The sequence below is a fragment of the Ambystoma mexicanum genome, chromosome 2p (assembly GCF_040938575.1).
Source record: "Ambystoma mexicanum isolate Mex_15411 chromosome 2p, UKY_AmexF1_1, whole genome shotgun sequence".
Lineage (NCBI taxonomy): Eukaryota > Metazoa > Chordata > Amphibia > Caudata > Ambystomatidae > Ambystoma > Ambystoma mexicanum.
This window is the reverse complement of record NC_090923.1, coordinates 902263484-902286368: the sequence shown is the minus strand read 5'-3', so window position 1 is coordinate 902286368 and position 22885 is coordinate 902263484. Positions and strand designations below refer to the sequence as shown.

Below are 22885 nucleotides of genomic sequence, written 5' to 3'. Positions count from 1 at the left end.
CATTACTAGACTTTTGAGAAAAGGTGTTAATTTTGTTTGGAATGCTGAGGCAGATGAGACTTTTCAGGTGTTAAAGAAAAGGTTTATCTTTAGTCCAATTCTAATTCTAACTTTTTTATGTAGAGGCATATGCTTCAAATTGAGCTATGGGGGCGGTGCTTTCACAAAGGCATGAAGTTACCGGACAGCTACATCCGGTGGCTTTTTTTTCAAAAGGTTTTCCCCGGCAGAGGATAATTATATGATCACAGATTGTGAACTTGCAATCAAGTCTGCGTTTGAACTGTGGCGACATTTCCTAAAAGCTGTGTGACAGTGCTGACTGACCATCGAAACTTGTTATTTCTGAAATCAGCGAAGACTTTAACTCCACAGCAGCTCAGATGGTCATTATGTTTTGCTGACTATGACTTTGTGGTGACATTTGAATGGGAAGTCTGATGCTTTATCCCAGCAATTTCCTGGGACTGAATCCAAGACAGCCAAGGAGCCTGTACCTTTAATTGCTTCTGAACGTTTTATACTTGCTGGAACACAGAAGGTTGGAGATGTTTTGGATGAGGTTCGTAGATCTATGTCTTTATCGCAGTTGGAAGATTGGGCTCGTCAGGATCCGGCACGAAGTACAAGGGAAAGGTTACCCTTCTTGGATGACAAGATTTATTTGCCTACAGTGGAATTGCGAGAGGGAGTCCTGCGGGATTGTCATGATTCAGTTTTGTCTCGGCATCCTGATTTTTTCAGAAGATGTTGGTGAGAAGGGACTTCTGGTGGGAAAAAATTTGGCGGGACACCTTGACTTTTGTGAAGACCTGTGCAGTCTGTGCGAAAGTGAAAAACCTGGTTGGGAAGCTGTCTAGTCTGTTAGAACCATTGCATGTTGCGCTGCGTCCCTGGCACACAATCTCCTTGGATTTTATTACAGATCTTCCTCAGGATAAAGGCTGTTCATCTATTCTCGTGGGGGTTGATTTTCTTTCAAAGGAGGTGCATTTCATCCCAATAGAGGGAGAGGTTACTGCAGAATGTCTGGCTCATAATTTCTTGCAAGGAGTAGTCAGGCTGCATGGCTTGCCTAGTCAGGTTATTTCTGATAGAGGCTCCCAATTTGTTTCTAGGTTTTGGAGAGCTTTCTGCAGAAAAGTGGGAATGGAGGTTAGTTTGACTTCAGGTTACCATCCCGAGACTAATGGACAGGTGGAGAGGGTAAATCAAGAACTAGAAAAATATCTCAGATGTTACCTTCAATCAGGGGAAGGCTGGGTGGATTTAATCTGGTTAGCAGAATTTGCCTATAACAATTGTTGTAAGGATGCAACTTCCATGTCTCCTTTTTATTTGGGGCAGGGTTTTCATCCTTGTTTTTTGAGTTTTGTGATGACCAAGGAATCAGAAGTCCTGTTATGGAAAAGTGTCTGCGGGTTATGAAAGATAATTTGGAGAGAGCTAAAAGGGTTTTGTCTGGGAACAAGCAAAGGCATAAGAAGTTTTCTGACCGAAAGAAAAAATGTAGTCTAGAGTATACACGGGAGAAATAAATTCAGTCCACGTTTTGAGGGTCCTTTTGAGATGGAAAGGATAATTAACCCTGTTGCAGTTCGACTGAAACTGCCTGATAATTTGAAGGTTCATCCAACCTTTCATATTAGTCTTCTGAAACCAGTAAATCAGGGAACTAGGGTGTTTGCGCCTTCTCCTCCTGTAGTGATGAAAGATTTGTCTCAGGAATCTCAGGTAAGGAGAATTCTGGATTCTAGAAGGGTCAGAGGAAGGCTTCAGTATCTTGTAGATTGGAGGCAGGGTAGATGTTAAAAACTGTTCATTCAAAGATTTAGCTTAACTAATTCTACACCGCAAGCATCTTGCTCTATAAACGTTGAGCTGGAGAGAGTCGATCCACTCTGTGCGACGTTCCATTGCTTGGATACGTTTGCACGCAGGCCGGCTCCCGCAGCTGTTAGATTTCAGGCCGCGTTCAGATGGATTCTACTGTCAGCGCCAGCGGCTACTTTTCTTTTTTCAGTGAGCACGCACCTGCATTCCTGGCACTGTTCAGTTGGCATTGGGAAACGGGGTACGGCGGAAGCTACTTTGTCAATGAGGCAGAGTGAGCGCTTGTGGTTTGTTAAATGTGCGCCCATCACCGAACGTTCAGTTAAAACAAACCTTCATCAGAGAGTTTTCCTTGCTCGTGAGAGCAGCGACTTCAGTGGACCCCGAGACTCACAGCACGCGTGCACTGTGACTGTAAAACTAACACAGAGACCAATTGTGCGCGTGCACGATCCCTAAACAGAGGATTCTTTGAACTTTGCAGGAAGCAGTGAAACGTTGATGACAAGTGCAGCCTGGAAGAGGCAGAACACTAGTAACTGTTAGAGATTTGTTAGATTTAGCAAATTAGTAAATGTTCTACAGTCATAAACTGTGGTGACTGAAATAGCAGGTAAAATGATTACAAGGTACTTTAACAGGGCAATCATGTAATTGAAAAGAGAAGAAGAGTGAAGGGAGTTTTCCTTGCTGAAGAAACTAGTACTTAACTGCAGCAGGGAAACCAGGAGGTTTTCTTGTAATTTCTCAAACTTTTCAGCATTTGTTTCTAACTTTCAAATGAAGTCTGGGAGGAGTGTACTAAGTAATCACTGAACCAGCTGTCCAGGAGTGAAGACTTCTAACAAGTTATTACCTCCTCTGGGTAATCAGTAGAGGAGTGCCAGGTATTGAACTGTAGTATAATAGGGGCATGGAAGGACAAAAGGTCATTTAAGAGTACACTTGTTTTAAGAGGCATGTTATCTCTTCTCTTCCTTCCTGCATATTTGTGACAAATACCGAAGATATCTGGTATTTTCTTATTTTATTCACTGCCCCTTTGCCCCAGGAGTGTACCATGCTCAGCTGTATCTAATTGGCTCAGTGTGCTACACTCGAGGGGGACTGTCAGGGTTCAGCAGCTTCCGCTGACATTCTCGTCTGAACTCAGCCTGACAGCAATAAAAAGAGGAGTCAAGCTTCAGTGTTGGAACTAATTTTTATAAAGAGCTTTTGCAAGCACTCTGTAACTCAGTGAATTTCAAATAACCTCTGAGCACTTAGCAGAGGAATCTCAGTTAGAGTGTCTTCTTTGTTGGCTGAAGATGAGAAGAAGATAGGGGAAGGATGAGTGCCGTTTCTAATCAGTTCTCATTATCTTTCTCAGGTGAGAAGAGGAGAAGAGGAAATGAAGGAGAGGTGAGATGTGTGGAGAGAGGACATAGAATCAGAGAAGGGGAAAGGAGAAAGAAGAGAGTGTGGAAGAACCAAGATTAGGGAGACTTAAGAGGAACAAATATGAGTTAGTGTGAGATAGAAAGGAACAATATGGCTAATGTTGGCACAATGTAACATAATTCTGAAGTTCATCTTGAGGAGACTTCGAAAGTAGGGAGCCCTTTGGAAGTACAGAAGGGAGAAAGACAGAGAAGGCTTCAGCCTTTAGGTCCTCACGTGAATATAAACTAGATTATGGATAGTAGGGGCTACCTGACATTAGTGTACAAGATCTATTCCGGGAATTGTAAGGGAGGCATGGTATCACAAGTATGACACTGACACAAGAGGTACAATTTGTAAAACCTTTATTTAATTTTTGGGGTTTGGAAAAACTCCTACTTTGCCCTATAACTATGATGGGAGTAGTCTCAACCATCAAATGATAAAGAAAACACAGTCCTAGTCAGTCTCTGTCAAATCCAAATGGCCTATATGCCTGCCCTATCTCTTATATAAAATGTGTGTTAAGGGGAATATGTATGCAAAGGAAAATCAGTGTTAGAATATATAGAATCAATGTGGCTCAGCCAGCTCTCCTCCCCACGTTGGACAGCACAGAGAAAGGCGGCCCTCATAGACATGATGACACACTCTGGCTCAGGTTCTCAAAACAAAGGCAGTTCAAAATGTTGATCGAGGCTCGCTTAGCCTTCCACGCTAAAGTCACTTATTCCACCTTTCAAAATTTCTTTCCCAGTTCAACAAAAATTCATGCAGGTCTCCCTGGATCGGACTCAGACCTCTCAAAGCAAAAGTTCACATAGGACTACCTCGATTGGGCTCGGACCTTTCAATCCCAGAACTTGCAGGGGGGTTCCCTTCCCCAAGCTTAATTCATATTCTTTAGGGGCTCCCTTCCCCTAACTTATCACACTTCCGGTCTCCCTCTGATGGGCTTGGACCTTCATGATGTCAAAGACTTTCGAATGTGCGAGGCTTTGACTATAGAACTCCGCAAGACCACTTTCAACTTTCCCTGCAGCTCACACTCTTGTGTTATTTGCCCCAGTGTCTCTTGGTCTGGGTACTTCAGTATCATAAGCACAAAAGTTCAACATTCGCCTTTTCACTTCCCATTTTGCTGGTGTTAATCTTGACCATTACGCATCTTAGGGTTCATTCACTTTGTCGCTGAGTTATAACAAAACATATCACCTTTTGCAGAGACTTTTGAGTGAACAACTTCCTTTCGGCGGACCACTCCACTACTCAGTATCACTGGCTTCACATTTATCAGTAATTTAAAGTTCACCAAAGGTCTGCCTTCCTTTGCGTCTTATCCACAGGCGTGCAGCCTTCAATTGTGAGATATACTGTTGCAGCTTCAATCTTTCCTTAACACACACCGCCCTTACATGTCACTCGCCAACTCACCGGCTGTGTGTATGCCTTTCTTGGACTTTGCAGTTTTGTTTCAAGAGTCAAAGTTAATACCACAGGCCTGGCCTCACCTCCCCAACTCTGCCGTAAACCTGGGAGGGTCACTGGTGCCCTTGAAACACAATCCAGTGTTCATGTTTGGGATCTGGCCTTCTCCTTGTATCTTTCACAGCTCTTCAGAGGCAACAAACTCCCGCAGACATCTCTTGGGTTTCTGTACCCTTTGCTCTCATCCCAGAAAGATAGAAAAGATGGTCTTCCCAAGTTTTACCATAAATGACTATGGGCCTCATTATGAGTGTTACGGTCCGGAAACAATGGTGCCTGTAAGCCTACCAACACCTTTGTTTCCGGACCGGCACACTACGACTCAGCCCTGGCGGGTGGAAAGGCACCCGCCCGCAGAGTTTCACGGAAGCACCGGCACCGTTATAAACAGTGCCGGTGCTTCCATGGTTCAAATTCACATAGAGTCCTAAGGGACTACATGGGAATGGGGACTTACAGAATTACCAGCGCCTGACTTCCCGGCTGCTGGGGTTGGAATACCCCGGTGGTACCGGGAAATCAAGCGCCAGTAATTTTTTTCGAGTCTGGCCGAAGGCCGCCGGTATCACCGGCAGGCTTACCACCAGACTCGAAATGAGGCCCTATGTTGTCAATATAGGCCCCACAGAAATCGGAATAAGCTGTAATATCCTGTCCATGAGTCGTTGGAAATTTGGTGGGGCCCCATGCAATACAAAAGGGAGGACTTTGAATTGGAATAGTCCTATTGGTATTGAGAAAGCTGTCTTTTCCTTATCAGGTCCATGCATCCATCCTTAAATCTAGGGTTGACAAGAATGTGGCATTTCCAACAGGGACGTCATTTCAATAAAATGCCTGGGGTAGCAGAAGGGACATCACATGACCCTTGACCCCCCCGATGACATCACAGGAAGTGATGTCATTTGACCCCACCCCAAAGTGATATCGCAGGAAGCGATGGAACATGACCTTTCACCAATTGACAAAACAGGAAGTAACATCACATAGCATTGTACACTACGAAAAAATATGGTTACGATGTCACTATAATGTGATGTACATTTCATACAAGAATGGATTGTCATATGTATCATTAAGATCAGTGTGTATAGGCCCATATTACCAAATTACTGTGAATGCAAGCAGACGTCCATGACCAAATGATTATGATGTTTATTATATAGCACTTACGCTTAAGCGCTTTATATAGAAAAAATATACACCCAATATCACCCAGCCTCTGCTGGTACTCATTTATCGACCTCAAAAGGATGAAAGGCTGAGTTGAGGCAGAATAAATCAGTGACTCAACCCCTGAAGTTTGCCTGAAATAAACCTTTAATGAGTCTAGCAATTATTGTATAGAATTCCAGAAAGGAACATTATTTGGTATTCCTATTCTTTCTTATTTAGGGTCAGTGCTGAAAGTGTTAGACTTCTGGCACTCCTGTTCTTATTTTTCTTCTTTTATTTAAGTGGCCTGAACAACAAAGCCAGCCACTCCAGAAGTAAAGAGCCACATGGTGCTAGCCACAGCCCAGGAGCTTGCATTATATATATTTTTATTTTATTTTTTTAGAAGTCGCAAGTGATACCACAAAGGTCGCAAAGGAGACCTCAGAGGTCGCAGTTGCGACCTCTGGCGACCCCTAAATGACGTCCCTGATTTCCAAGTTTATCAATTAAATCATTGAACGTGGCATAGGATAGGCATCGAAGGCCGAGATGGTGTTGACCTGCCTAAAGTCTATGCAAACCTCCAAGAGTGGTCAGGTTTAGTCACCAACACAATAGGGGAGGACCATGGACTTGAAGAGGGCTCAATGATGTTTGCCTTTAACATTTTTTTAACCTCATCAATCACTACCTGTTTTCGCACTTTGGGGAGTCTATATGGCTTCCAATGGACCACTTTCCCCTTTGGAGTTGTGATATAGTGGAAAGTACCATGTACTCTCTCTGGTTTCTCACAAAATACATTGGGGTATGCAGTAATAAGGTTGTTCAAATCCTTTTGCTTATGTTTAGATAGTTCTTGGTGAATCATTTCGGAGTTGTCTATCTCCTTGGCTACCAAACAAGACAATATAGAGGAGGTAATAGCGGAATGATTTCCTTTCCACTCTTTCAGGAGATTTATGTGGTAGAGGTGGGTCTTTTCCCTTCCATCAGTTTGGGTTATTTTTATAGGTACAGGTTCCTGTTGGCTCTAATACCTCATAGGGCCCATGCCACTTTGAAACAAGATTATTTTCAGAGGTAGGTAAAAAGACAAACACTTTCTGTCCTACTTAAAATTACCTTAGATGTAAGGCTCACCTGGTATCCACGGGGACGTCACTCAGCCTGTTCTGACCTCTTACGACCACAAACCCTTCCCTTTGATCCACAGCTCACCTTGTTTTCTTGGAAAGTGTGCTCTCCGTCCTGCTTTGCAGGGGCGCGTTAATTGATGCAGGCTCGTTGCTGTCTAGTTACTTCACTGGCAAGAGTCCGACAGGTAAGTATAATGAGTCTTTTGAGCAGTTCTCTAACTTCGTTCCTTTCCTTCCTTAGATGATGACCGGCGTCCGGGGATGGCGATGTGCTGCTGAGATGAGTAGCGCTGAAGGTGAGTGAACGCGTGATGCACGATGCGACTCTTTTGTATTTGTATTGAACTGAGTTCTTTTTCTGTGTCTTTTAGATGCCGCGACGTTTTCAGCGTGGATGCCGGTTGAGAAGAAGAAATGCGGTGAGTAAGCGCGGTATGCGGCGCCTCTAGATGTTTCCACGCTAACCTGGAGTGTCTTTTCCCTCTTGCAGATGGATGAGAAGTTCCGGAGACAGAGTTCCCCCACCAGAGCGGCTGGGATTCAGGTAAGCGTTTGAAGCTCGTACAGTCTTTAAAAATAAGCAAAGATTTGCTGAATGCTTACTAATGCCTTTTCTCTGTTCTTTTACCTTTTCCTTAGGAAGCGGCATGCCGGGATGGGAATGACACCGCCGAAGATGCCCGCAGAACAGAAGGAGCGATGAATGATGGGCAGAAGCACTGCAAGGTAAGGCTGTTCCTAGCGGTGTTCTTGTTCTTGCAGGAGCTGAGCGCAGAAGAAAGATGCAGGCCTACTGGAGACCGATCCGAACACGGTGAGTGTCACGCTGCAGGTGCAGAAATCACAAAACAAGTTTCTCAGCCTGGGCGTGGCTTAAATAGTCTCTGGGTATCCCAGGTGTCTCTGGGCTGAACCACACCCAAAAGACTAGACTGCACACGCAGTTCTGGGAACCGAAATATGTGGGGGCATCCATCTTGTCCCCATCAATGCACTACAAGTCCAATCCCCAATGTTATCCTATGGGAGTGAGTGAGTCTGGTGCCACAAGCGCCAAGTCTGACTTCAAGTGGGTCTTTGGAGGGATGGAGAGGCCCTTGAGGGCCATGTAGGTGATTGTGGCCTGGCTCCAGCCTGACATCTTGGAGGGCTGGGGACATGAGGGGCAGGAATTATGATAGCACCCCCCCCCCAGGCCCCTCTCAAGGTGGCTCTTCTGTCTGGTCCTGGTTTGTTTGGATGGTTTTGATGAAATTGTCTAAGCAAGCGAGGTGCATGGATGTACTCACAAGGCTCCCATGACCCGTCTTGAGGACCATACCCCTTCCAGTCTACTAAGTAGTGTAATTTGGATCTGACATACTTTGAATCCAGGATGTCTTTGACTTCAAATTCTGGCTCCCCGGCGACTACTACTGGCTGTGGTGGCGTTGCTATCTGGGTCCCAAGTTGAACAGGTTTAAGGAGAGACACGTGGAACACAGGATGAATTTGCATGTTTGACGGCAAAGCTAATCTGACCGCTACAGGATTTATCACGGAGGTGACAGTGAATGGACCCAGGTATCTTGGACGGAAAGTTCGGGTTCCTTTAATGGACACGTGTTTAGACGCCAACCAGACTTTGTCTACCACTTGGTAGTTGGGGGCCTTAGCTCAGTGTTGATCAGCAAACTTCTTTTGGCGATTCTTAGCTGGAAGTAGGTGTTCAGCTGTCCTTTTAAAGGTTTGAGAAATGGTCGTGTGCAAGGTTTTGACTGCTGGCATTTCCAGGGTTGTAGGAACGTCCAACTCAGAAGTACATGGGTGCCTGCCATACATGGTATAAAAGGGTGTCTGCCCAGTGCTGGTGTGTAGTGAATTATTATAAGCATATTCAGCTATCCATAATAGGTCGAACCAGCTTCCTTCAGCTTGGTGTAACATGCAACGCAGATACTGCTCGAGCATCTGATTTGTCCTCTCAGTTTGACCATCCGTTTGGGGATGGTGACTGGTGGATAGCCGGATGTCGATCTGGGCCATAGAGGAGCATTTCCTCCAGAAGTTAGATACGAATTGAGTACCTCGGTCTTAGACCAAAACTGAAGGAAACCCATGGAGCCATACGATGCCTTCAAGAAATACCTTTGCCAGAGTGGAAGCATTTGGGAGCCCCTTAAGAGGAATGAAATGTGCCATTTTTGAAAATAGGTCCATGACCACAAAAATAGTGTTAATCCCTTGCCTGGGTGGTAAATCAGTAATAAAATCGAGGGAAAACGTGTGCCAGGGTGCTGGTAGGATTTCCAGTGGTTGTAATAGCCCAGCCGGTTTCTGCTTGGATGACTTGTTTTGAGCACACACTCCACAAGATAGGATGAATTGGATAATTATTTTACGCCACGTGGGCCACCAATAATTTTGTTTTACCTTGGCTAGGGTTTTAGCGATTCTGGGGTGGCCCTCGATCAAGGAATCATGATTACCATACATGACTTGTTCTCGTAGTTCTTGGTTTGGTAAGAATAAACTATTCCTGAAGTAGGGCAACTGATCTTTTATCATGTAATGTTCTCCTTGTGCATGCACTCCATGCTTGTAATTGCTCCGGACTCCTCATCAGGTTTTGGATTTCTTCATGTAATTCTTTCTGAGTTATGGTTGCTGTGATTCCTAGGAGCTTGTAACTCGGGATGATTGCTATTGGTTCACGGGTCTGATACCCTTGCTCTTCCACCCCCATACGGGAAAGGGCATCGGCCTTCCCGTTTTTTCACCCCTGGTCAAAATGTAATCACGTAGTCATATTCAGCAAAAAAAGAGGCCAACGTAGTTGTCGTGAGGATTGGGCCTTTGCCGTTTTTAGGTACTGGAGGTTCCGGTGGTCAGTTATTACGGTGATTGTGTGTCTGGCAGCCAAGAGGTAGTGCCGCGATGCCTTCAAGGCTGACTTAATGGCCAGGAGTTCTTTGTCTGTGATAGCGTAATTGAGTTCAGGGGGTGTGAATTTACGCAACCAGAAGGCAACAGGCTGTAACTGGCCCGTTTCGGGGTCCTTTTGTGAGAGGGCGGCTCCCATAGACATGCTTGAGGCATCCATTTCCACCAGGTATGGGAGATCAGGGCGAGGGTGGCGTAAGATTGGGGCAGATGTGAATCTTGCTTTGAGTTCCTGGAAAGCTTCCTCGGCTTCTGTTGTCCACTGGAACTTTTGGTTGCTTTTCCTTAGCATAGAGTGATGGGATGCACGATTTGCGAAAATCCTGGGATGAACCGGCGGTAGAAGTTTGCAAAACCCAGCATACTTCGAACCCCCTTGAATGAATTTGGGGATGGCCAGTTCAGGATAGCATCTACCTTGTGTACATCCATTCGGATTCCATTCGGGCTGAGAATAAAGCCCAGGAATTCCACCTCGGAGACGTGGAATAAGCACTTTTCGAGCTTGGCGTAGAACTGGTGTTGACGGAGTTTCTCCAATACGGATCGGACGTGTTTAAAGTGGTCCTGCTTTGATGCGGAATATACTAGAATATTGTAGATGTACACTAGAGCAAAGACATCAATCAATTCCCGTAGGACATCGTTCATGAAGTATTGAAATGCTGCAGGCGTGTTGCAAAGACCAAAGGGCATTACTTGATATTCGTACAAGTCGTATTTGGTGCAAAAAGCAGTTTTCCATTCGTCCCCCTGTTTTACGCGAACAAGGTGATATGCCCCCCTCAAGTCTAGTTTTGTGTAGATTTGGGCATCTTCGACTTGATCAAGCAATTCAGGGATCAGTGGCAGGGAGTAGCGGTTTTGTACAGTAATCTGGTTCAGTACGCGATAGTCCATGCACGTTCTCAACTCCCCCTCTTTTTTCGGTACGAAGAATAGAGGACTGGCTGCTGGAGACTTCGAGGGACGGATGAACCCGTTGGCCAGGTATTGGTCAAGATAGGCCTTCAGGTGCTGGTTTTCTGGTTCCATGAGTGCGTCAATTTGCCCACAAGGGATTTGTGCGCCGGGTATCAGGTCGATTTGGCAATCGTATGGTCTATGCGGTGGCAAGGTATTAGCCTGTTCTTTCTGAAAAACATCTTGAAAGTCCTGGTATTCACTTGGTAGGGTGCCGATTGCCACAGTCGCAAGCGTGGAGGTTCTGGTGTCTATTGGTTGTTTTTCTTGGCGATAACATGTGTGGGTGCAAGTCTCGGGAAAGGCCAATTCTTTTGCTTGCGGTTCGATTCGAGGATTGGGAGCTACCAACCATGGCATTCCCAAAATCAACCAGAACTGTGGTGCCTTAATGAGGTCAAAAATGATAGATTCTTGGTGTCCATCCTGGCACAGAAGGGTTAAAGCTGCAGTGCATTGGGATACTGGACCAGAAGCTATTTCCGTGCCGTCGACAGTGGTAACAGTGTCGGTGGTTGATTTAGGGCATAACGGAAGCCCCATCTTTGCCGCAAGATTCTGGTCGATGTAATTCCCAACGGCTCCACTGTCAATGTACGCTCTTACTGCGTGCATCCGAGATGGTTGTTGGTGATTGATCAAGACCACAATGGGAGGTCTGTAGTTCACCTTCTTCGCTCGACAAGTGGACCCCTACACTTGCCGGGCTGGGGAGTTTTCCGATTCCTTGATGATATCTTCCTTGTCCGTGGCCCCTACCGTCCTCCTCGGTGGCTTCACAGGGCACTCTTTAAGGAAATGACCTGACCTTCCACAGTACAGACATAACTGCTGCTGACTCCTTTTATCCCTTTCCGCTTTAGTCAAGGGGGATGTGACCCCCCCGATTTGCATTGGTTCTCCTAAACCTTACGTTGAGCGGGCACTATTGTCCTTTGAACGCACATACATATGGCGAGGGTTCGGTCTGGTTCAATCTGCTCTTCGGTCCTGCAACCTATGATCCAGTTGAACAACAAGGTCAATGAATTCTGAGCAGTCTTTCAGGGGGTTCACTACTTGTGCGAGAATATCCTTGAGCTCCCCCCGCAACCCCTGATGAAATAACGTGGTTCACTTCTCCACTGGCCATTCTGCTTCAACTACGAGTCTAATGAACGTGGCTATGTATGGTAATAGGTCTTGATTCCCTTGGCGTAGGGACAGAAGTTCGTTATCTAATGCCTGCCGACGGGCAAACAGCTTTTCCATCTCCTGCTGAAAGCCCCTTAAGTCATGCAGCAAAGAATCGTCTTCGGCCACAAAGGGTATAGACCAGTCTGCGGTGCTACCAATCAGGTAGGATAGCACAAAAGCGACCCGTGATTGGTCATTCGGAAAGGCCCCTGGTCTACAAAGGAAGTCCAGGCGGCACTGGTTCATGAACGTTGCAAACGTCTTAGGATCCCCCGTAAATCGTTCGGGCGGGGCCAAGGGAACAGCCCCAGGAAGTTTTATCTGAACGGGATTGGCTGATGGTGCTGGCATCGAGGGCATGCTTCCCGGCAATGGTGCATGACCTGCTTGTGACTGGAGAAGTTGCCGGCTTAAAGCATCAGTGCGTTCTTTGGCTACTATCAGCTCTCTCCTCAGGGTGTTGGTCTCCTGCCTGGCTGCATGTACTTCGGAACGTAGCTGCCCCAACATGTGGGCTAACTGGTCGGTTTCTGACGTTTCCATGACGCCCTGGTGGATTTTGATGTGAGGCTTTGTCTTCTGTAATGTTCACATGGTATCCACGGGGACGTCACTCAGCCTGTTCTGACCTCTTACGATCTCGAACCCTTCCCTTTGATCCACAGCTCACCTTGTTTTCTTGGAAAGTGTGCGCTCTGTCCTGCTTTCAGCGCAGGGGCGCGTTGATTGATGCGGGCTCGTTGCTGCCTAGTTACTTCACTGGCAAGAGTCCGACAGGCAAGTATAATGAGTCTTTTGAACAGTTCTCTAACTTCGTTCCTTTCCTTCCTTAGATGATGACCGGCGTCCGGGGATGGCGACGTGCTGCTGAGATGAGTAGCGCTGAAGGTGAGTGAACGCGTGATGCACGATGCGACCCTCTCCTATTTGTATTGAACTGAGTTCTTTTTCTGTGTCTTTTAGGTGCTGCGACGTTTTCAGCGTGGATGCCGGTTATGAAGAAGAAATGCGGTGAGTAAGCGCGGTATGCAGCACCTCTAGATGTTTCCACGCTAACCTGGAGTGTCTTTTCCCTCTTCCAGATGGACGAGAAGTTCCGGAGACAGAGTTCCCCCAGAGCGGCTGGGATTCAGGTAGCTCGTACAGTCTTTAAAAATAAGCAAAGATTTGCTGAATGCTTACTAATGCCTTTTTTCTGTTCTTTTCCCTTTTCCTTAGGAAGCGGCATGCCCGGATGGGAATGGCACCGCCGAAGATGCCCGCAGAACAGAAGGAGCGAAGAATGATCAGCCGAGCACCGTAAGGTTAGGCTGTTCCTAACTGTGTTCTTGTTCTTGCAGGAGCTGAGCGCAGAAGAAAGATGCAGGCCTACTGGAGACCGATCCAAACACGGTGAGTGACACGCTGCAGGTGCAGAAAACACAAAGTATGTTTCTCAGCCTGGGCATGGCTTAAATAGTCTCTGGGTATCCCAGTTGTCTCTGGGTTGAACCACACCCAAAAGACTAGACTGCACATGCAGTTCTGGGAACCGAAATATGTGGGGCATCCATCTTGTCCCCATCAATGCACTACAAGTCCAATCCCCAATGTTAACCTATGGGAGTGAGTGAGTCTGGTGCCACAAGCGCTGAGTCTGACTCCAAGTGGGTCTTTGGAGAGATGGAGAGGCCCTTGAGGGCCATGTAGGTGATCGTGCCCTGGCTCCAGCCTGACATCATGGAGGGCTGGGGACATGAGGGGCAGGAATCATGACATTAGATTTATCTTCTTAACATAGGTACATTTTTGTTGGGCTTGAGCTTTCTCCATATGAGTGTGGCCTAGACTCTGGGTGTGTTTCATGTGCTCTCGTAGCTGTCGGAGGGGGATTAGCGCCTCTTCTCTTTCTTCTCAGGTCTCCCGGAGCATGTCTAAGACATCTCTTGGTTCTCACCACAAAGTAACTCGAAAGGGGAGAAACCAGTGGATGCCTGAGGGGTCTTTCTCACTGCAAATAGGGCCCACAGGATCTTACGATCCCAGTCCTTCCCATCCTTGTTTTACTAACTTTCTCAGAACCATTTTGAGGGTCTTATTAAATCGCTCTACCAATCAGTCCATTTGGTGGTGATAAACTGAAGTTCTTAAGGTTGTAATGTATAGTAATTCCTTGAATTCACCCATAAATTTGCTCATGAAATTGGATCCCTGAACTGTTAGTATTATCTTGGGGAAACCAACCCTAGAAAAGAATGGCAGTAGGTGTTTTAAAATGTGCTGGGTTGTGTGGTTTCCGCATGGGGAAGGCCTCCATATATCGGATAGTGTAATCAACGATTACGAGAACATATTTATTACTCAGTCTAGAGGTTTCCAATGGTCCAATAATAGGGGGCTGACTGTGGGGTTATTTAAGTTCTTCATCGCGTTTTAGTCTGTCCGAAGATTGCATTGCAGGTCTCCTTATTTTGGTGAGGCAGAGCAAGACTTTAGTTTAGCTCAGGTTCAGTTTCACTCTGTTCTATTATCCAAGAGTCCAATTTGGGGATACATCTGGTAACATCGGCAGAGCTTCAAAGTTGTATGTTTTGAAATTAAGGATTGTTTGCGTGTATTAGCATGGTGGTAGTATGTAAGGTCGTGCTCCCTGAAGAGTCTCATGAGCTGCTCCATGTAACAGTTGGAGGGGAGGTGGGGGAGTCTGGCTCCCTGCTGTACTACACGAGTGATGTTGCGCAGGTTTTATTGAAATGGTGTAGAAAGGTATTCTCTGTTCATTAGAAATTAATTTGACAATTCAAGGTGTTAACCCGAATCATCTTTTTTATCCATGGTTGTAAAGTCCTTCATGGTATTGGTGTTTTACATCTGAGGAACTGGTGCAGGAAGAATGGCTTCAATGAAGTTTTAACCAGCATTAGGAATATGTCTACACTTTAATAGATTGTTTCGTGGTGGTAGTTCTGGAAATGTGGAGCAAGTCTGGAGGCATGGCACTCACACATGGTGCTCTGCTTTCGTTTGTGTGGGTATGGTCAGGGATACAGTTGAGGAGGCTTATCATGATCACTGACAAATATGGTCATTAGTTTGTCCATTATGGATGATTAGTGTAGAGAGCATTGTGTCCTAGAAACACATATTTAAATGAGGAGTGGCATTTTAGGAGAGCTGGTCTTGGTGGCCATGTGTGGTCGAGCTTTTGTCCATTGGTTAGAATCTCTGCACAGCAGATACTTTCATTTTAATATACCATCTTGAAATTGGGTTTATGAGTGTGTGTGTATGTATTTGTGTGAACGTGTGTATGTATTTCAACATGAAGCATGCACATGGGAGGATAGCTCAGCGGCAGCGTGCGCGTCTTGGAAGCAAGACGACACGAAGCAACAACAGGTTCGATCCCCGGGTCCGTGCTTAGAATCCTCTGGGTGTTTAAGCGCATTATAAATACGTAACTAAGACAAAGAAAAAACACAATTACGCAACTAAGAAAAACAAACAATTCCTGTAACAGCGCCTCGATGCCTGCGGGCTGTGTGAGCGCTTTATAAATGTTAAATAAATAAATAAATAACAAGATAACATTTCACATTTCTCTATGAAGTAAACATTTTATGTTTTTTCTTTGAGCACAGACCGCAGCCTGGTCCGAACAGGGCAGCATTGCAGCCGTGATTACTCATATGACATGACTGAGGAGCTGTGAGAAGCCGCTGTAGCTTGGCAAAAATTGTACAAGACCAGAAGTCTGTGCGCCTGGATTCAAACACCTGCTCAGAACATACCTACGCCAAGTGATACCTCATATGTGAAGCTGAGGCTCGAGTTCCCCACCACTGGCGGCAAGTCTGTCACATGCTAGGGTAAAATTGAGTTTTGCAAGCATGATATGTGGTGCTATTGACCAAGTACCCACGGTCAAGGGGTGTTTCTCTAAGAAGTGTACTGTTTAAATGTAACCATGTAAATGTATCCTACTGTCTAATGTATGCTTCTCACTGAGTACAATCCTATACAAACAGACAAGTTTAATCTTGGGGCCAATTCTGTAGGACAGTGATACTCTTCCAGTTTCACTTTCTGTAGCTCTACAGCAGTAAGGAAAAACATCTGTCTTGCTAACTGCTGCAGATTTTTACCTAAGTTTTGAATGTATGTCCTGATCTCACATAACTAGGAGAAAGACAGAAGAACTATTCACACATGCAATAAAAGGAACCCTCTCACTCTATGAGGATGAGATTCAAGGTCAACCGGGATTGATTAAAGACAGATAATTTCACTGTGGCATGAGCTCAACAAGTGACTCTCAGGTGATGTTCAGCATCATGATCTACTGGGAGATGAACTGGATCTTCGGCACCAAACTCAGAAGGTTCCTTCTGCCTTCCATAGACAATGTACATTGGGAGACAAGGTGTCTATGTTTAATGTGTCTTCTATTTGAAAAAATCACACTGCTTAGCCTTTAAGCCAGTCTAGACAGGAGACACATTTTTGGTTGAAAGTATTTGATTCTATAAAGTAAATAAAGGAGTATAGCAGTCACTGTAGAAAATAAGCATATGAAAGGGTTCAGTACAAAATCACTTTTCACTTACTGTTTTGACTCTTCATCTTCCATTGTCTTTAAATCCCCAGAACCCTAAAAGAATGAAAAACACCAGTTAGATAGAAATGAAAAAGTGTACACAAATCCTGAGACTTACCTTCCTTTAGCCAGTTACTGGATAATGTGTATACATCAATAACTAGCAGGCTGATGACCCATTTGCTGTTACAAGACATGTGTTGGGCAAATAACTTGGCTAATTTACTTTGAGAGAGATTGTCCCAAACCTGCATTATGTGCTCTGCCTTACTAAAGACCTGGGCTTGGCTTGATGGAGTTGGAGAAAAAAAACATAAACTTCAAAAAGAAGTTCTTTCATCAATACCCAGGAATTTGTAAAGAGTGGTCACAGCATTAGGAAAAGCTAGGAAAGACACACCCAGATTTTGCGTCTGGAACAGTCACTTCAGAATAAAGAGACCACCGGATGGATTTGGAACATTCAGTCAGGTGGGATGCTGATTGTTTAAGGTGGCTAAATCAGGATATACAGTCCCTTTTTTCTGCTTCTAAATTCAGACTTTCCAAACAGGTACCAATGAGTTAGAGCAACTAAGGGTTGCACCTTAAATACATTTTTGAACAGGCTCAGAAGAGCGTGGAAAATGTGCAATTCATTATCTTAGCAAGCACGGAGCCATAGATAAGAATAAGAGGCCATTATTGGGCAGAATAAGAGGCTTAAGAAGAGTGGCATTCACATGGGCTAGGTACTTTATCCGATGTGTGCCATGGTTTACCTCAAATTCTTTTTGGTTTTACTGGTAATCTATCACCTGCTTTTAATGTGTCAAATTCTCTCAAGTGCTAGCCTATAACATTAAAGGTTAAACATCAGAATTACAGATAAATACACATCCTTAGAAAATGTAAGCAGTGTTAGTGTTAGGTCCAAAACATACACAACAAATTCAACTGATAAATGAATAAAGTGAAGCTTTGTTTCTAAAACATTACTGGATAACATTACATTCCCTTTGGAGACGACAACCTTGTCCCCATTTCATTAATTGGAGGGAAATATACTAACAAGAATGCAGTGGGGTGTGGTAATAAAGAAACATTATTTTATTGGAAGTGAAATCTGAAGCATTGTCTACAATTTGCGAACACTTCAATTTGCAGTAGCCTTATTTCAATGTTACACATCAATAATTTAACTACAAACTAAATTTAATTTGAGGCAACAGTGAAATACGGAACAGGAGTCCACAATGCTACCAATGACACTGTGTTTGGCTCAATTTACAGAAATGCTCATGTTGATGTTTTCATCAAAGATTTAAACGAATGCACCTCATGCTAATCTGGAAACTGTTTGCAACCTCTCTGTTGATTTTAAGGTTGGTGGAATTGGGTTGTCGCCAAATTAATGTGAGACTGAATTTAAAACCAAGTCTATTTATTATACCATTTGAGAATTAAGGCAACAAACGGGCGATGTGAAAGCTGCTTTGAGGATTATGTACATGTTTAGAAGGGATACTGGCACTGACAAAGTCTCCTGTATGTATGCTGTCAAGTGTTTGCAGGAGTTGTGATACAATGGTAGGGCAACTACAGGAAAGAAAAAGACGTTCTAAGCAGAGTGTCGGATCAAAACTGTGAGGAAGGCATGATATCAAAAGAATGACACAGACAACAGAGATATATTTCTAAAGAAAACTTTATTAATAATCTGGATGGTGTAATGCCTAACTAACATTATGATATGGTGGTATTTTGCCCTGCCTAAAGAAATCTAAAGCAAGTCTGTGTCCACAAGTCCAAATCAAAAGGCTGCCTTTGTCAAAACCTATGCTTGTCCTCACAACTACAACAAAATCTAGTGGGGAAATGTGTTCAACTAAATATAAGTGTTCAAGGTCAACATAGTTCTAATGTAACTTAGTTTCATGGAGGTTTGAGCACATTGTAAGGTTACCTTCTGTATTTTCGCAGGTATAATAGTTTGCATCAAAAGAAGGTATAGGGTTTCCCTTCCCCAAGTTCAAATGTAACCAGGTTCATATAACAATGTGATCTTGGGACTCCCTTCCCCAAGATAAACACACTCCAGTTCTTTGGTACCCAGGGTTCCCTTCCCCAAGATTTATACTAAACAGTTGACTTGTTTCCTCTTCACAAGTTTACAAAAGAATATACAGTCTACTTGACCCGTCCTTTGGTTAGCTTCACCAAGGACACACACTTATTTGTTGCTTTTCTAATATTTAGTGGTTTCTGGTCTAGGCGCAGTTGTCAGAACACATGATCCACCCACTACAGGTCACACAACCAGCAACCACATGCCTCGTCTGTGGTACGACTCTTGATATTGGCAATACCAATGTTTAGGAAACTTCCTGGTCTAGACACAGTTGTCATACCACACGGTCCAACTGTGTTGACACGTTGACCGTAGCACTCCTAGTGTTACTTTAAATTTGCTAATGCTCAGTCTAGAGTAGGGGGGTGCAAGGGAGAATGGCCATCCCTGGCACTGGGTGGTTTTAACTATGTAATCACAACAGATGTCCACCAAATCGTGAAACTCTCGCGTCCCTCGCACACCCAGGTTATGTTAAATTCCTCGTTACATTCTGTTTCCAAGGATAGATCTACATGTTTCGGAACTTTATTCCCTTCATCAGGAGCATTTTTAGTCCATTAGATCAGTATTAATCTTCATACCGATGTGTATCTATAAAAGTTATTGAAGAAAGTAATGATCAGCTATGTGATCTAAGTTCATATTTTTAAAATATAATTCCATACTGTCATACTCAATAGTATAATCACTTGGATGGTATTTTTCTTGTTACTGTGGTAGAACAGGATAATATGTTCTGCTAATTCTCTACTCTTTCATTGTGGTGGCAATTCCACTGGTGTCTATTGGTGAAGAAGCTGTGTCAACTGGAGAAATAAGGAAAAAAGTGCATGTTTCTATACTGTGAACGGGGTATACTTCAATAAATACCACTTAGTGTTGAAATAAAAAAAAAGATCTACCTGTAGCTCAATGTCCTGAGTACATCAGTGATTCTTGAGTCATCTGTGATCCTGTACATTCAGTGTATATCCCTCACTATCACCCTCCGCAGATGCAGGACTTTCTGGTATTCTTAGTATTCAGAGTTTCTCATGGGATTGTACCGTCATCATGTACACTCCGATCCGTAGAAAACGGTTTAAAATTACCTGTTGGATCTTTAAGATATAGGTATTATCATAGAAAATGATATCCTAAGGTTTTGCATTAGATGTTAAGTAGCGTAGTTTTAAGATTTCTGACTTACTTCTGTCTGTGCTCGTATTTCCTGTGCTGCTTTCTTCGGAGCCGAATCATGAAAAATACAAGATGGCAGGTTTTTGTGGGACTTTATGGTATTCTTAGTATTCGTAGTTTCTCATGGGATTGTACCTTCATCATGTCACGATGCCTGCCCCCGGGAAACCAGGTTTGGCACAGCTACCCCGGAAGCAGGCATCATGCCATTTAATGCAAGCCCATGAACCCCAATTAGGGGCAATTTGGGTGCCGACCTGGCGCCTATGGCGCCAGGCTCATAAGTTCAGAATCAGTCCTGGCGCCATGGGCGCCAGGCTCATGGTCAAGGACTTACCTGAAGCAGACCATGCTGCTAACTTACCTGAGGCAGACCATGCTGCCAGTGACCAGAAGTCAAATGAGGCCTAGGAGGGACTATTTTTCCCTAGGAACTATTTTTTACTCGGGTGGGGCCGCGGAAGGATACTTACCTGGAACTACTTCCAAGGCTATTTAAACCACACCCTGACAGCAACCCATGCTTCGCGTTATTCTGCACCTGCAGCGTAACGCTCACCGTGCCTGCAGCAGCTTCCAGTCTTCAGCCACGCCCGCCTGAATGCCGGAGCTCCTGAAAACCTGAAAGAAAGCAGAGGGAAGGTTAGAACCGCAGTTTTTATCTGAAATCCTTACCTGAATCCTGAATCTTCTTGGGTCTGACCTAGAAGGAAGAAATCATCAGACGTGCGCCGCTTTGCATCCTGCAGCGCCGCGCGGGAACTCACCTGAAGCAATCCTCTGCATTCCATCGCGCTTTTCAGCATCCAGCGGCCGCTCTCCAACACCTGTGGAAATAAAGACAATAAGGTGAGCAAGGGAGCATTCCCAGACAATAAAGGCAATCCCCAGGACTTACCTGATACCACAGGGGGTACTTACCTCATCTCGGGTCGGCGCGGCCTCCACAGCTTCTCCGCCGTACCCCGGCCCCAAAGGGGAAACAAAAGCAACACAAAAGCGCAAGTAGGGGAAACCGAATTCCGCTACAGACTTACCTGGTTACTGCCTGAGGCCGCAATCACCGGAACTTCCACCGATTCAGCGCCTGCAAAAGGAAAGGGTCACAGGTTAGACCAGGTCCTCATTATCGAACTGAACAGAATCCATAAACACTTATCTGCATCTTACTGGTTGCCACTTGGAACTCTTCTCAAGAACTATTAAGGCAACCTAGGGAATTTGGACAGAGTGAAGGCCAGACGTTTTTGAACTCTTTTTCAAACTATTTCCTTACGGAGTCAATACCGTTTTGCAACTCTCCAACATCCCACACCAGTGAAGCAACTGGTCATCTACGCGCCCCTGCGCTCGAGGCAGGATGGAGAGCTCATCTTTCCAAACTATCAGGTGAGAACATAGCAAGAGTTCGGAAGTAATTTGTGGGAAGAGATCGCAGGAGTGGGGGAAGGTGGGGTTGGCGCCCAGTCCCCGCAGGTGGCAAATTCCCTTTTCTCCATTACAGAAGAATATTCATACGGGCAAAACAAGCTAAGCTGGGTGGTCCGGTCCAGTCCATCATTTCGGCGCCCCGTGTGTCGCTGGAAGAGTTAACAACAGCCCAGTTCAGACCGACGCCCCCGTGGACACCAGGTGAGCGTAACACATCATGTACACTCCGATCTATAGAGAACGGTTTAAAATGACCTGTTATCTCTTTAAAATATAGGTATTAACATAGAAAATTATATACTATGGTCTTTGCATTAGGTGTTAAGTAGCATAGTTTTTAGGTTTCTGACTTACTTTTGCGCTCGTGTTTCCCGCGCCGATTTTTTCAGAGCCGGATCCTGAAAAAAATACAAGATGGCCGGCTTTTGTTTATATGCGTCATCACGTATTCACATGATGACATCATATGTTTACCCGCGTGTATCAAGTGGTCCCAAAAGTGCCGTGGAGTCTATTATTTTCTTGACCGTTCTGTCTGTGTTTTGAAATTCAGATATTTCTCAAGTGAGTTTAATAGTCCCCTGTTGGGTATTACTTTGGTGTGAAGATAAGAATACCAATGGAGCATATTCCAGGGGTTTAAATAGATATTAGCAACCCTTTTGCATTTCGTATTGCTGGATTGCATGAGTTTGTCCTGTGTTCAGTTTAAAACAAATACAGTTGATATCTTCAAAGGTTCATGATAAGAATTCCATGGGAAGAGGGTTATGGTGTGTCCCACAGGGTGAATGCATTTCTCCTAAATATTGAACCCATCCAGGTGACTAAATATCAGTATGTTCACAATCTAGTGTCTTTCATGTGAGATATTCACAGTTTTTTTAGATACTCCATCCCCATCCCTCTTAGACAGGAACCTTCCTTCCTCTCCTTCAAATCCAGCATAAAAAACTGGCTCTCCACTCACCACTAAGATACTGCTTGCTTGTTATTTACTCACTGACTATGTATGATATTGACTCATTGTATGTAACCGTTCTTCTGTTATCCATGGCTTCCTCAGACCTATATGTACCAGGGTCCCACTTATTTATTGTACTCATGCCTGACTGTATTTCCCTGCCTTTTGAGGTATGTAACCCAAGTTTTCAAGCGCCCAGCTACCTCATGGTTTGATGCGCGATATAAATATTAAACAAATACATATACAAATTATTCTTAAGGTGTTTTTCTGGCAGTGGGTTACTTGATACACTTGAATGTACCCGAATGTTTAGGCAGTCTTTAGCATTTCATAATCTGATAAAGTAACAACCGTCTTTCATTCAATTCTTCATAATTGCCGCATTCTCTTGGTTCCACTCAAACCATGACTTTGCTGTCACCCAATATTCAGTAAGTGTAATTGTTATGAATGGACCTAAGTATGTTGACTGGACCGGAGTGTATGCATAGCTTGATTGATGTCAGTGGCTGGATGAT

At 44.5% G+C, this 22885-nt stretch overlaps 1 protein-coding gene across 8 annotated transcripts in view; it reads right to left on the bottom strand.

Moving 5' to 3' along the window:
- The window catches only part of LOC138565957 (uncharacterized), a 1066445-nt gene that overhangs the window by 1002216 nt on the left and 41344 nt on the right, over nt 1–22885 (bottom strand). For all 8 annotated transcript variants that reach the window (XR_011301733.1, XR_011301735.1, XR_011301734.1 and 5 more), the window contains exon 2: nt 16688–16731. Coding sequence is in view for 4 of the 8 variants with exons in the window: in XM_069643053.1 (XP_069499154.1) it covers nt 16688–16710 (23 nt within the window). In the remaining 4 variants the exon portion in view is untranslated. The remainder of the gene's footprint in view (nt 1–16687; nt 16732–22885) is intronic.